This window comes from Dermacentor silvarum, chromosome 2, assembly GCF_013339745.2.
Source record: "Dermacentor silvarum isolate Dsil-2018 chromosome 2, BIME_Dsil_1.4, whole genome shotgun sequence".
Taxonomy (NCBI): domain Eukaryota; kingdom Metazoa; phylum Arthropoda; class Arachnida; order Ixodida; family Ixodidae; genus Dermacentor; species Dermacentor silvarum.
In genome coordinates, this window is record NC_051155.1 from 256,227,727 (window position 1) to 256,242,162 (window position 14,436).

Below are 14,436 nucleotides of genomic sequence, written 5' to 3' on the forward strand. Positions count from 1 at the left end.
CGTGTCTGTGTGGCGTCGCCTGGTTGCCATGGCTACGGCGCGGCAGTTTCGTGCCACACGCACAAATTACGACTGGCTTAAATTACGGAAGACGACGACGGCGCTCGAGCCAATGCTGCTGCTGCTGATGATGACGACGATGATGATGATGATTTCGTGGCACACACACAAATTACGCTGGCTTAAACTACGATCAACGCTTTTCACAACAGTATGGTGCACGCATGTGCGGCCCCGTTTTCGACTGTATTATCGGACAAAGAATATCATTATTTTCTTAACAGCTCCTCTTACGCCACATATTAGGCTTTCGCATTTGTGCCTCGGTGCACCTCAACAACAGCAACAATAGCCATCGCGAGAGACCATACGATCCAGACACACGTAGCTGCCGACTCCCTCAGAGCGCACATTCGTCATCTGTCAAGGATCCCCGACCATCACTTAGCTTCCCTGCCAGCGCAGAGACCTCAAGCGACCTTTTCAAAAGTGATTAGCGCCCATCAAGAGTGTATACCATCATCGTTTACACCGGCGTCGAAGCCTTCATCTCCCCTGTGGTGCCTGCGACAGCCTCAAGTGAATTTTTCTATTCCCGGAATCACCAAGAAGGCCAATCATCCATCGCTGGCTCTGAAGCAACTGACGCTCCTTTTAATGCACCAGACATATCATGACTACATACATATATATACCGACGGCTCGACCTCACCTACCAGCTCAACTGCCGCATTCGTCGTTCCAGCCAAGCAAGTTGCAGTTAAATTCAAATTGTCACATATGACTACATCTACGTCGGCAGAACTTGCAGCCCTCCATGCAGCTGTGACCTATGTCACCGAAGAGCCGGCACAGAAATGGGTCATATTCTGTGACTCTAAGGCAGCCCTTCACTGTATCAAGTCAGCCTTACATCACAGAACTTACGAGCAGATGATATCCGACATCTGGGAAGTACATCACCATGCTCTGCAAACAGGGCACAGCATAGTCTTCCAGCGGATTCTTGCTCACTGTGGCATCATCGGCAACGACATTGCTAACAGGGCTGCCCGAGCTGCCCACGAAGACACTCAGACACGTACAATACCTTTGGCGAGGACGGACACTGCCAGGGAACTTCGTCTGCTTGCACGCAAAACGTCACAAGCTTTATGGAGTTCAAGTGCCTCCTATTGCCGATTATATAACTTGGACCCCTTGCTACGGCTACACTGCCATCTAGCCTTTCCCGCGGCGAAGCAACCTTGCTGTGCCGTTTGTGGCTGGGAGTGGCGTTCACGAACGCTTACTCACATCGTATGGGAATGGCCGAGAGCCCGATGTGCGACTCCTGTATGAGCGAGGAAACCATCGAGCACCTATTGTGTACCTGTCCTCGCTACGACGTACAACGCCTCTCTCTCAGGACAACTTTAAACCGGCTGGACTCGAGACCGTTCTCTGAGTCAAAGATACTCGGACCGTGGCTACACCCGTCACTGGCACAAAAAGCGTTGCGTGCATTAGTACTGTATTTGAAGTGCACCGGTTTAAGAGACCGCCTATATGTCCCTGTACATCGTCCCACGTGTACTCAGTGCTCATTCTCTCCCTATTTTTCTCTTTCTATCTCCTCTTTCCCTTACCCCTAGTGCAGGGTAGCAAACCGGATGCTCTTCTGGTTGACCTCCCTGCCTTTCCTCTCTTGCTCTCTCTCTCTCTCTTCGCATTTGTACTCTTTCACGTTGACGATAACCAGTTTCTTTAAATTTGACATTTTTATTGTTTGCATGACAAGTGGTTAAATCTGTGTGTGTGTTCCTTTCGAATAGATCCCGCCATTGAAAGTCTCCGTCTACTTTTCGTAACTGAAAACTAACGCACCCAGCTATACGTCCTGCTACACTAAGCATACATTGTAATTACTATGTAGTAACGAATTATGTCGTCTGTGTGACAGGAGTGAGAGTTCACAAGGCCGCACATGTCGCCTATTCAGCATATAGTCTGCGCAGGCGTCCTGACACATGCGTTTGACTACTGGTTCTGTGTTCAGCAATACCTGTGGCACAGCTTCTTGTCCGTGATGATGCCAGAAGATATGCGTCCTACGAACTCTCCGGCGCCGTAGCACGAGAGAAGTAAAGCGGCCTGCAGCTTGGAGAGGCCCTGGCCCATGGCGTGGTCCACGACCGTCACACTGAACATGACGAGGTTGTAGGCGAACACGACGCCCGTGAAAACGATCACGTAGTAGATCGGTCGCCGCAAGAAGCTCAGCTCATCACTCCGCCGAGCTTCGGTCCGGCCTTCCTGCATCACAAAATTATGAACACACAATACAGGGAACGCATCTGCACATGAACACTTCGGGGAAAGACAAAGGCGATATGCAAAAGCCTCCAAGGCAATTTACTCGGAGCACAGCCTGCACTTTGTAGAACAGAGTAGCGACAACATGGATGGTCAGGATTTTAAACATGAAATGGAATAATAGTAATCAATCAATCAAACGTTTATTATAGTGCCTAGGAACGGCTACGGAGCCTTCGTTCTGGTGCGCTTAAAATAATACGCTATACAATATGTACAGAGAAGGCAAGTTTGGCAGAAAGAACAATGCGAGGTAGAAAATCAAATAGGGAAATCTAAAACGCGGAGTAAATCGTACATGATTATCAACATATATTAAAAACACAGGGTATGAAAAATAGAGGCAGAATACTTATTACATGTTCTTTAGGGTCGAGCTATAGGACGGTCTATAATGCAATAAGGGCGCACAGGAAACGCGGAAGGCTTCCTGTTGTCGGAAAGTGTTGCGGTACGGAAAATTGCACATGATTTAGAAGCTTCGGACAATGTATAAAGCCATGGAACACCTTATAGAACAACAGAAGGCCTGATTTAATACCTCTTCATTGCAGAGGTGTGAGTTGGAGTATAGTTGAGAGGGATGGATTATGGTCGCCAGTACAGCAATAGCAATGCTTGAAAGTAAATATGATTTTTCCTGGACGCGTTCAATGATGTCACAATTTGAGTTGCACGCTCCACCTCCAAATACAGAGGCATACTGTCGTAGTGAAGGGCACACACTAGAATACAATTTGAGAAAGGTAACAGGGAAGTGGACGTCACGCGGTATGCAACAAACAATACCGAGAGCGCGAAGGGCACGTTTTACGCATAATTAGCGTTTGAAGAGAAGCCCCCCCCCCACCCCCACCCCACCCCTTAGCGCTTATCGAAGTACACATCAAAATCATGCATTTCATCGACCCTGGGCATTGGAGCATCCCGAAGGGTGTATGAAAATTGCACATGGTGTTTACCGCGTGCAACCTTATTAGTATAGCTTTGGGTGAATTTAGGAGTATTCGATTGTCTCTGCTGCAGTTCGAAAGAGAAACAATGTCGCTTTGAAGGTCAATGCGATCGCGAACACTCTTGAAAGTCTTAAATAGCTTTATTAAGTCGTAAGGATATAGAAGGAATGAAGAGTGTTCAATACGAAATATGAATTATTAACACTAGGAAGCGGGCCAAGAACGGATACTCGAGAAACCTGCTAGCGACCTGGTAGTTCACAGAGCTCAATCCACTATTACCAACAACTCACGGTCTATTGATTAGGTAATTAGACACCAGGGCAATGAAGGAAGAAGGTATATCGATTTCTGTGAGCCTTGTAATCAGATGCTCACGACAAACAACATAAAATGCTTTAGTATTTGCACGAATCTAACGCGTACCTTTTTTCGTAGAAAATGTGTCCAAAATATTTGCCCTGGTTGAAAGCGGTTAAAGGACGTCGAGTTACTTAATAAAGCATGCTAACTACAGGCAGAAATCAATTTAGAAATAAAGAAAGCTAAGGATACATTTAACTCTAACCTAAGCGATACACTTAAGTGCAACCCAAAGGAGCTGTAGAAGTTCGTTAAACGAAATGGCAAAGATGAATGTACCATTGAATCCTTAACTGTTGGAAGCGATTATGTCACTGACGAAATAGAAAAAGCACGATGCTTTAACAATTATTTAGGTCCATTTTCTGTGCACCCGCCTATAAGCCTGTTTAAGAGCCAGTTAGCTATAGTTTGCCGAATATGCCAGATATATCTGTATCTTACGATGGATCGAGTAATGAAACTACTGTCTGAATTAGTCAGATTCTGCTACTGGCGCAGATGGTACTCCATGTGTTGTGTTAAAAGCTTGCGCGCCTATTGTCACAGAAATTCGTGTTATAATATTTCAGTTGTCACTATCATCGAAAGAGCTACCATCAGATTGGAAAACAGCTAACGTAGTCCCAGTTCTTAAAAATGGCCTTCGGAGTTTGGTTTCGAATTATAGGCCTATTTCACTAACCAGTGTGTTCTGCAAGACAGAACAGATAATATATTCCAGCATTTATCATCACTTAGCGGATAAGAATTTCCTCCCTTCTAATCAGCATGGCTTCAGCGCCGGCCACTCCTGCGTGACTCAACTGATAGAATTTTCCCACCACCTGTTCTCTTTATTGACTCCGGCTCACAGATACACTGAATCATGCTGGATTTTCGAAAGGCTTTCTATACAGTTCCACATTGGTTACGCCCACATCCTACCTTGGCCTACCACAATGCATTCTTAAAGGGCCCCTAAACCACCTCAGATATTTTTTGAACAGTGCAAGTAAACAGGCGCATCGAGTTCAGAATGCCGTCACGATCAACGATGCCAAACGCTGCAGCGCTACGCGCCACAAAAACAAACAATGCCGTCCTCCTCCCCTCGCCTTTCCGGTAACCCCAGCGATCGTCATGATGTCAGCAGGGGGAATCAGGTGATGTCAACGGCGGAAACGATGTCCATTGGTCGAACAAGAACCTACGACTTCCGGTTTGTCTGCTAGCAGGTACGCGCGCTCCCTGCTCGTCCTCGCCGTGTTGCTCGCTTGTGCAAGCTTGCGTATAGGTAATTACAGCCCGCAACGCAAGTGCCAAATCGCTCGTGTTCCAACACAGTCATGCTTAGCGGTCTCATTAGCTGCGCGAACAGAGTGCGACAGTGTTGGCCTTTCCAGACGTGCGCGCAACACAGGCACGCTTCGCATAACACGCGCCAGCACCGCAGCAACAGCGGGTAGCCGAGAAGCGCCGAATTCACGCCCACGTTACCGGCACGCTAACTCGCCGCACGCCGCTTGCCATTCGCGGGCCGCCGTTCGACAGCGGTTTTGCTCGCGAGCGACGAAATCTCCCTGCCGTACGTAGAGAGCATGAGACCGGGACTCATTTGTGCGGCAACCTCACTGCCGCTGATCGCACGACGGCGCCGATATCGTCGCTAGGCCTTTTCCGTTTCCCTTCAAAGCTAATGCGGACGGCGCTTCGAAATGAATTACCGACGCTCTCAAGCCGCAATATTTTATTATCGTTGTTATCGCTCTTCGCAATATATAGACACAAGGAAGAAAAATACGCTGATATTAGCGTATATAGGCTGCGCGTTCGTTGTAGACTCGTGCACAACTGCAACACCACAACTAAATTTCGACCTCTGGGTGGTTTAGGGGCCCGTTAAAGGAGTACTGACACATAAATTTGGAGTGGAGATAACTCATGAGATCGATTCAGGTAGACACACACACACATCGTCTACAAAATATCAGTGGCGAATATAGCTTAAAACATACGTTAAATCTATGTTAAAAGTACGTGCGCGCAGCCACCCGCAAAGCACAGCAACTGGCGACATTGACATCAAGGAACGATTGTAAATAACCGAGAAAACGCTACATCACGAGTTGGCGCTGCCGTCGGGGCGGGGCTGGCGAGCAAATTTCGCACCACGCCGATCGTTCCGGTGCTTTTTTTCCTGCCTGGTCGGGACGCTGGCCTCGTTCACCGCTGACGGTGGCACATAAATTGGCTTAATTGTTTCTGACACGAGATAACTGTTAGAGTAAAGTGACCTCGAAAGTGCGCATGTTATGAAACGTTGTGCGAGATGGTTAATCGTTGACGTGATTTTGGCTCGCAAGCGGTCCGCACAGCCGCCGCAGCAATCGTCTCTACGAAGCGGCTCGCCTTGCTAACGTGTTTTCTCATTGCTACCAACGCCATCGGCAAAAATAATTGTACTGTCAGTTATGAGCGTCATAAATGTACAGACGTTGATTGTGTTGGCGAATATAGCTGCTTTATTTCGAGCTGCGGACGGATCGGAAGGGTGGTCGGCCCCGGATCTGACGGGCAGCGAGCTAGGCCTATACCGTTTCCCAGCGATCGCCAGCTCGCCTGTGGTGGATCGAATCAAAAATGGTTGGCCACGTCTAATACGGTGGCGACTCGCGCCTAGAGGAAATAGTCGCCTCTGGACGACGAAAACGAGGACGGCGACGACATCGCAAAGCTCGTGCAGGCGTAGCAGACGGACCAACAACACGAAGCTCGCTCGCCTGCGAGCGCGCTGGCTTGAACACGTCACAACTTTGTGCGATCACGTGCTCACTGTGTTTACAATCTCGCTTCTCCCATCTCGTCGCTCTCTGAAACCGAAACTTGGACTGGTCGCTGCAAAAAAGACTCCAAATAATTACCTGTCGCGCTCTGAAGCAAATGAGGTTTCGCGCTGTGATTACTGGGTCATTGGCTACTTATTACAGTAGAAAAAAAACAAGATAGAAAATTTTTGTGTCAGTACTCCTCTAAATGGCTAGAAGATTATCGGACGAACCGATACCAAAAAGTAGTAATTAACGGATCAGGATCGGACTCGGTCTTAGTATCTTCAGGCGTTCCACAGGGGTCCGTATTGGGATCCCTTTTGTTTTTAATATGTATTAATGATATAGGTTTAGACATCACATCCAAGATCAGATTATATGCCAACTGTGTGATTTATAGGGACATTAAGGATCACGTAGACACCACTATCTTACAGGCAGATCTCGACCAAATAGGTTCGTGGTGCGGCAAATGGCGTATGACAATAAATATTTCCGACTGTTATCATGTCCGGTTTTATAGAAAGCGGGAAACCAGGGGAAACCACTACTATTTAAATGGTTAAGAAATAGCAATAACTGAGGAAGCAAAATACCTAGGGGATATATTTTCATCGGACCTAACTTGGAACAGCCAAATAAACTACGTAACCGTAAAAGCTAGCCGCGCACTTATATTTTTGAGAAGAAACTTCAGAAAAGCATCGCATCAGGTAAACAAAGAAAGAGAAGCTCCCACTGAATTCGGTTGCGACGAAACTTGCGTATCAAAATGAGCGAGATACGGCTTCGGATGTGCGCGAGAGCGCCAATGCAACGCTGGCATCAGTCGCCGTTCGCAAAGTATGCCAGTTGTACTACAGAAAAATATCCTGAGTCACGTGTTCGTACGAAGCGATGACGGCGAACGGTATGCCTCGATGGCAAAGCTGTACGCCTTCTCGCGCTGACAGGCAGAGGGGCCTTTTTGGTTGCGCAACCATTCCAATGTGCGCTCCAATATATGCGGAACGACCGTCAAATTCGTCATCCAACCTGGGCTGCTTGGACTCGGAATGCATCGCGGCTGATACGTACCGAGAGGACTTGCCATCATATAAACGTTTCGCTCACATACAAACAGATCTCAATGCGGCGAACAAATATAAACACAGGCTGGCAGCTGAACGCTCGCGGCAACCATGATGGCGACCAGACTTCCGGTGCCCAGTGTTGGCAGATGACCAAACAGTTCTGCATATCGTCTATCATGCGGAGACCATTGCCAGTGTGGACGAAACCGCCTTGTGGGCCCACTGGCCCCTGATGTAAGCGCCCCTTTATTTTCATTGCTGCAGCGTACTAGGATTTGGAAAAAAGATTAAGACAATGGATCCAAACCTTTCTGCGATTCGTATTGCAACGTTGAATGTACGGGGATTAATAGCGCAAAAATGGCAAGCGTAAGTTAGTCGCCTAATGCTCGAGAATGATATAGACATTTTGGCTATTCAGGAAACAAAGGTCGAGAGTCAGGAAGCAACAGACCAGACGTTCAAAACATTTAAAGCAAGGTATAAGGTCTATGTGTGTCATGCTGCTGGCAAGTCCGGACGGTGTGCAATTTTTTCACGCAATAGTATAGTAATACTAGAGGAAGCAGTCCTCACCAGCGAATATGGTCGGCTAACCCTCTGATTTCTCATTTAATCAAACCGATTGGCGATTTTTGTGCATCTACGCCCGTAATAGAGGGAGGGAGCGCAAGGTGTTCTTTGGGTATGTTGAACCGCTTTTGTCTTGCGGAAGAAAAGTTAGGCTTCTTGGTGATTTTAATTATGTGTGCTTGCCTGAGGACACAGTGAAAAATGTACCTATTCGTGATGTGAGTGCAGAGCTAATGAATACAATTACGCAAGAAAATATATGTTTGATGTAGGTGATGTGCTCCGTAGAAATTCTGCGCAGTATACGCATTTCCAGGGTGCGGCTCATGCCAGGTTAGATCGTGCATACATTTCAGGAAGCCTTGTGCCATTGTGCATCAAATACATGGTAAAACATGTTAGCTTCAGTGACCACAGCCTGGTCATGATTGAAATTGGCACAAAGCGTAACATTAGGCAATTTACCTGGGAGCTTTGGCAGCTGAAGGAAAAGCTGCTACAGGATGGCACATTTATGCGGGCATTGACAGGATTAATTGAAGCTGTTCACTCTGATAAGTCCGAAAGTATTGGGGCGTTGTGGGAACAATTTAAAAACGATGTTAAGATTACTGCAATTGACAGAGCGTGCACTACGGCACAAATCCAAACAAGAAGAAAACAACTGCGAAATACTCTCGACTACCTTCTAAATGCTGAAACCACAATACCTGGACTGTGCTCAAATGAGATTAAACAAGTTACAAAAAAAAAAGATGGAAGCCATGGAATCTGAAAAATACAAAGGGGCCGTCATAAGAGCGCGGGCTGAACGGCTATGGCTGGGGGAAACCCCAACCAAGCGTGCAATGGGGGATGAAAGATGCTACGGCGCAAAAAAAAAACGAAATCAAAGAAATTTGCTATCGTGATGAAGCCACTTCTGATAAAAATGTTATCCCAAAGGTTTTCTTGAATGATACATGGGTTTGCTGGGTTGTAAGACACCTACCTGTACAGGAAGGCTTCTTCACAGAATTTATGCCACTAATGCCGAGGCTAGACGATAATGCGAAAATGACACTTGAAGCTCCCATTAGTGTTAATGAAATCAAAATAGCAGTAAAGGAGTTAAGTGTTGGTAAGTCACCTGGGCCTGATGACCTTGGAGCGTCTTTCTACAAAGCTTTTAAACTGGAATTGGCTGAAACACTTTACCGTGTTACGAATGAAGCTTATAATATCCACCGAATACCTCCATCTTTTAAAACAAGCAATACTGTACTAATAGTTAAAACAGAAGACCCCTTGCAATTACTCTCAGTGGAGGCATATTGACCGAGAAGTTTTGCAAATGTACTGTACTAATAGTTAAAACAGAAGACCCCTTCCAATTGCTCTCAGTGGAGGCATATTGACCGAGAAGTCTTGCAAATGTGGACTACAGGATATACATGAAAGTGCTAGCTAAAAGACTGCAAACTGTAATAACATTGGTAGTTGGTAAACATCAAACATTTGGCATAAAAGGGAGGACCATTTTTACAAACGTTCATACAGCTTGAAGTGTGCTGGAGTGCTGTGATGTGGCAGGTGAATGCGTGATGATGGTCCAGCTAGACCTTGAGAAAGCCTTTTATAGGGTAGCACACGAGGCAATCTTTAGAGTACTGGAATATACTAACGTTGGGAAGGTTATCCTAGATGGGATGAAAATGGCTGATACTGATTGTACTGCCCAAATAATAATCAACAAAACATTAGGTGATCGAATATCAGTTGTAGCTGGTGTGAAACAAGGAGATCCGCTTTCAGACTTATTATTTGCCATGTTCTTGGAATCATTTTGTCTTTAAGTGCAAAATGACGAAAACATACGAGCTTTCCTGCTCTTTACACACGAAATTAAAATATTGTCTTACGCACATGACATTGCAATTTTTGTGGGGGCAAACCAAGTATTAAGCCATAAAAGATGCGGAAGAATTCTGTAGTTTTAGTGGCAGTACCATAAACTGGTCGAAGTGTTTAGGATTTTTACACGGACAATGGGAAGATAAGCCTGAACACTATGAAAGCATAAAATTCGCAACTGTGCCTTGGTATTCCGCTTCAACATTATAAAGATGGAACAAGCCAGTGGAACGCACAAACGGTTAATATGAGAACAGAGACATCAAAGTGGGGCGGAAAAAAGCATGTCAATATTCACCCGAGCGACTGTATGCAACTTGTTTTCAGTAGCGAGAGCGTTTTACATGTTACAAGTGTTGCGTATGTCAAGAAATTATGTGGAGAAATTACACAGACTTTTTCCTGTTTATCTGTGGACATCTGGTTGGGAAAGGATGAATCGTCTAAACCTGTTTCATTCGGTGGGGAACGGAGGTGTAGGGTTATCTACATCATGTTAAAAACTCTCCTTATATTTGATTTGTATAAATATTTACCACCCCTATCCGTAACGCCCCAACGGCCCTTGTACTAACCTGATAAATAAATACAATATGTTCTTGAAACAGGTTGTGTCCAGATTTCTGTTCTTTCGCGCGGCCAAATCGGCACGTTTTTGCGCACGGTTATTGAAGTGCGTTGGTGGGTTGCATTGCTAGATTTTATTATTGGAATTACATGGACACTCCAAGTGCATTCCAAGTGTCGTCGGCGCCGTGAGGTTCTGTATAAAGTCCAACGGCGATAAACTCGTCGCCGTGCGCCGTATGCTGTATGTGCGAGTGAAAGCGCGCGAGGGACGCGCGCTTTCACGAAGACCGAACGCATGGCGGAGATCAAGCACGACGTCTCCGGTCGTTAAAAACGCCGTGGGGGATGAGAGGGAGGGAGGGCAGGCGACGCTTACCTGCGGCACTAAATGCGTATCTGGCAACCGGACGCAAGGGGAACTGGCGACTCAATCTCCCACGCGAAAGGAGGAAAGCGGGAAGGCAGCGCGGGAGGGAGGGTGTGCGGCTTCAACTCTGCCAGGAACTGCGTACTTGTACTTTGCACGGCTAAGGGCTGTTGCTCACGCCAGAGTTTTGATAGTGCTTGTCTGCGGTCATCGAGTGTGATATCTATTCATGTTTCTTTGAGCGCGCTGACACCATGCTTGTTAATTCAGTTAGTAAGCGAATGCGTCCAAGTTTATGCAGCCCATAAAACTACTATCCTTACTCCGTATAGTCTACTAGTAAATTATCTCTCGCAATTGATGCGTAGCCTTTCGAGCGAAACTGCGACATTTTGCTACCTCACACACGGTCCGCAACGTAGCTGTGAAAGCATTTATGCATGAAGTTGTTGAGAGCTTCTGTTTTCTTGGAGCGCATTTTTCATTAGATTATCTTTCAGATGTTTCCAGGAAGAAGCTTTACAGGGACCTCATTTATGTCATCTGCCCTACATTAATTTATCGTTCAGTATATCAATTAGGACAAGAGCAGAACGTGCTGAAGCTTGTTAAAGCTTTTCCTGTTAAGGCTTCCACCAAAACATTTCTTTATGTTACACTGCGGCACACTCCCGGGCAAACCTTGGCTCCAGGAAAAAGGTATATTTGTAGCCTGGAGCGTCAATTCCACGATTTCTAAAAAGCCAGAGACAGAGCATATTTTATTGGACTGCTGGGATTCTATATTCCTATGGGACATCCTACCATTCCCAGAAAATATGCTCTATTGCCTCTGGCTTTTTCGAAATCGTGCAATTGACTCTCCAGGGTACAAATATTCTTATGGGACATCTTACTTCTTTAGTTGCGTGGCCTGCAGTGACGGGCCCTACCGTGCGTGACCTGTACTGTGTGCTCTACTTTATTCTTTGAGATTTGTCATCTCGCTCTTGCGTTCCTCTTTCCTCCTCTCCTTCCTATCTTCCATTTTTGTTTCTCGCTCCTCTCTGAAGGGTAGGCAGGCGTTGTGCCCCTTCCGCTGGCAGTTGCCAGCCTTGCTTTCCCCTTCCTGCGAATATGTTTTCAAATCAAATAATAATAATAATAATAATAATAATAATAATAATAATAATAATAATATTACTAATAATAACAGTCCTACAGAGAACTGTCAAGAAAGATTTCCCGTTCACACCTTTTTGGATAAGGTTTTGCCTGCTGATGAAAGAGGGACGGTGCCGTACGACCTAATAATGTTGTTGAGTATGAACAGTGCATAGAGGACGCGAATGACGGTCAGAAATGCAAACCAACATGCACGACAAGCAAAAGAGTATTTTGTTGAAAATGTTATATATACCTGACGCATATAAGTCTCTATGCGAACCGCCAGAGTAGCTGTGGATCTTTGACCACCTGGCAACAATAAAGTACTTTTAACAAAGCTGTATATTAAATAAAACAGCCGGCGTGTTTATCGGCGTACGTCTTTGTGAAAGTGTTTTTAATTTGAGTTCAAAATTTCGAATTGAGCCATTACATCTGTGTTTTACATTGTATCGCTAACAGGCAGAAAAAAAAACGAAAAAAAAAAACGAAGCAGCCGTGGCTTCAGGCAAGCGTGCTCCACCCAGACCGAAATTTACCAAATTTTCTATTCAAAGCCACTAATTTACTTTGTTTAGAGGGACCTCCATTAGAAATGGGACGCCAAACTGAGCGTGGTTAGACGTGTTCTTATTTTTTGCGGCGCCGGCCATTTTTCGTCGCGGCGCAGTTTCGCGAAGGTCACAGACAAGGGCACCGCGAAACATAGACACCTAACGCTTTCGTCTTAATAAAACGGAAATCACTGACTTATTAAACACCTCTCATGAGTCGGTGTCGTCAACACTGCAGCGACGACTGTGCCGTCTCGCTGATGGCATGACAACACTTCGCAGGCAACAAAGATCTAATACAAGGAAGATCTGCATGAGACGAACTCAAAGAATCACTGCTGCGCGCAAAGCCACGTCGTGAACAACCACACTTGAAGTTGGCCTTCACTTGGTCTGTACTAAATGATCAACTAAGACCACAGTTATCGCAAGTTACGTTTACGCAGACCTGAATATCGGTCAATCGACTCTGCGGATGCCAAATCTTATCTCCGTGTCGACTTTATCTTACCCGTAACAACCAACTGAATTCTGTCAGCTTACAGTACCGCTTTGCATTACAAAGGTATGCTAAAACTCGGTACATAATGAGGTTACTGCTCTGCGCAGCAACAGAAGTCCTTACCCAGCGTACGTTCACATTCTCGTAGTAATAGAAAGATTGCTACAATTGGGCGCCCGCGCCATCGGTCTCCTCATTTTTAACATTCCCTTCTTTGTAAAGCTTCATCGTCACCATGAAATGTACTGTTGTTGAATATTTGTTCGCCGCCGTCGCTCACAACTTGAGAACTCGTGCTTGCATATCAGGCATACTAAGGCTTGTTCCTCGGCAGGCGTATGTTGTTCGAGACCTAGCCTTCGGCATAAGTTTTCCAGTGTGCAATCACAGCTAGGTGGTGAGAGCTGTGTCAGGACTGTGGCAATTGTCGCGCATACATTGTATGACATGGTTTCACGTTCAGGGCACCACACCCCGCTTTAAATGAAAAGTGCCTACAACCACAGATAATTGACCTTGGTAGGATTTAGCATTGTGGCATAGGTGCTCACAGAGCGAGCCCGTCTGGTACCTGCCTGATTAAGGAGCTTGGCGCCGGTCTCTCGTTCTGGCTGGCGCCGCGGTGATCGCCTGAGAAGCGCTTCACCTGGCTTGGCGACGAGCAGCGATCCAGCCACGGCGTTCAGCGTGAGTCCACCCACGATGAGCAGCGTTCCACGAAGCCCGTACTGCTCGTGCATGTGTACCAGCAGTGAAGGAAAGATGAACGAGACCAGCGTGCCGCCCACGTAGCTGATGCCGCTTCCGGTCGCGCGGTACCTGAGGACACAGGGTGCCGCAGCGGTTCAGCAAGCCTACCATTGATGGCAAAGTATTTAATAGCTGTTATGGCCATTAAACTAGAAAATTGAAGTACACTTGGTCGAATATAATGCGGTATCATTGTGTAGCTTACTCTTTTCTCTGACTGACTTGTGTGCAATGCTCTTCTGTATTTAGTGAATTTACTCATCACTTATTATGTTTCATTCGAAGGCACCATATTGCGAAACCCATCAATTCTACCGCGTTCATAGACCACAATGTGTTCACGCAGCAATCACGCTGACAGCAACCACGCCAGCTATGAGTGCAGCGTGCGTTCAGTTGCCAGCTTGATAGTGTAGCTGAAGGCAAAGCCATGGCGAGCTAACACTGGTGGCAAGCATGGAAACAGGCTCAGCGTTATTGCGGTGGTTCTTTCGTTCTTTCCGCCAGTTCCTGCAGTCCCCTAG

At 46.2% G+C, this 14,436-nt stretch overlaps 2 protein-coding genes across 2 annotated transcripts in view; one reads left to right on the forward strand and one right to left on the reverse strand.

Moving 5' to 3' along the window:
- The window catches only part of LOC119443174 (monocarboxylate transporter 12), a 31,590-nt gene extending 17,573 nt beyond the window's left edge, over positions 1–14,017 (reverse strand). The window contains exons 1-2 of the mRNA XM_049662633.1: positions 13,734–14,017; positions 2,045–2,291 (exon numbers count right to left, since the gene is read on the reverse strand). Coding sequence (XP_049518590.1) covers positions 2,045–2,291; positions 13,734–13,902 — 416 coding nt within the window. The 5' untranslated portion in view covers positions 13,903–14,017. The remainder of the gene's footprint in view (positions 1–2,044; positions 2,292–13,733) is intronic.
- Positions 1–14,436, forward strand: part of LOC119440809 (retinol dehydrogenase 12) — a 231,689-nt gene that overhangs the window by 86,518 nt on the left and 130,735 nt on the right. The window lies entirely within an intron of this gene.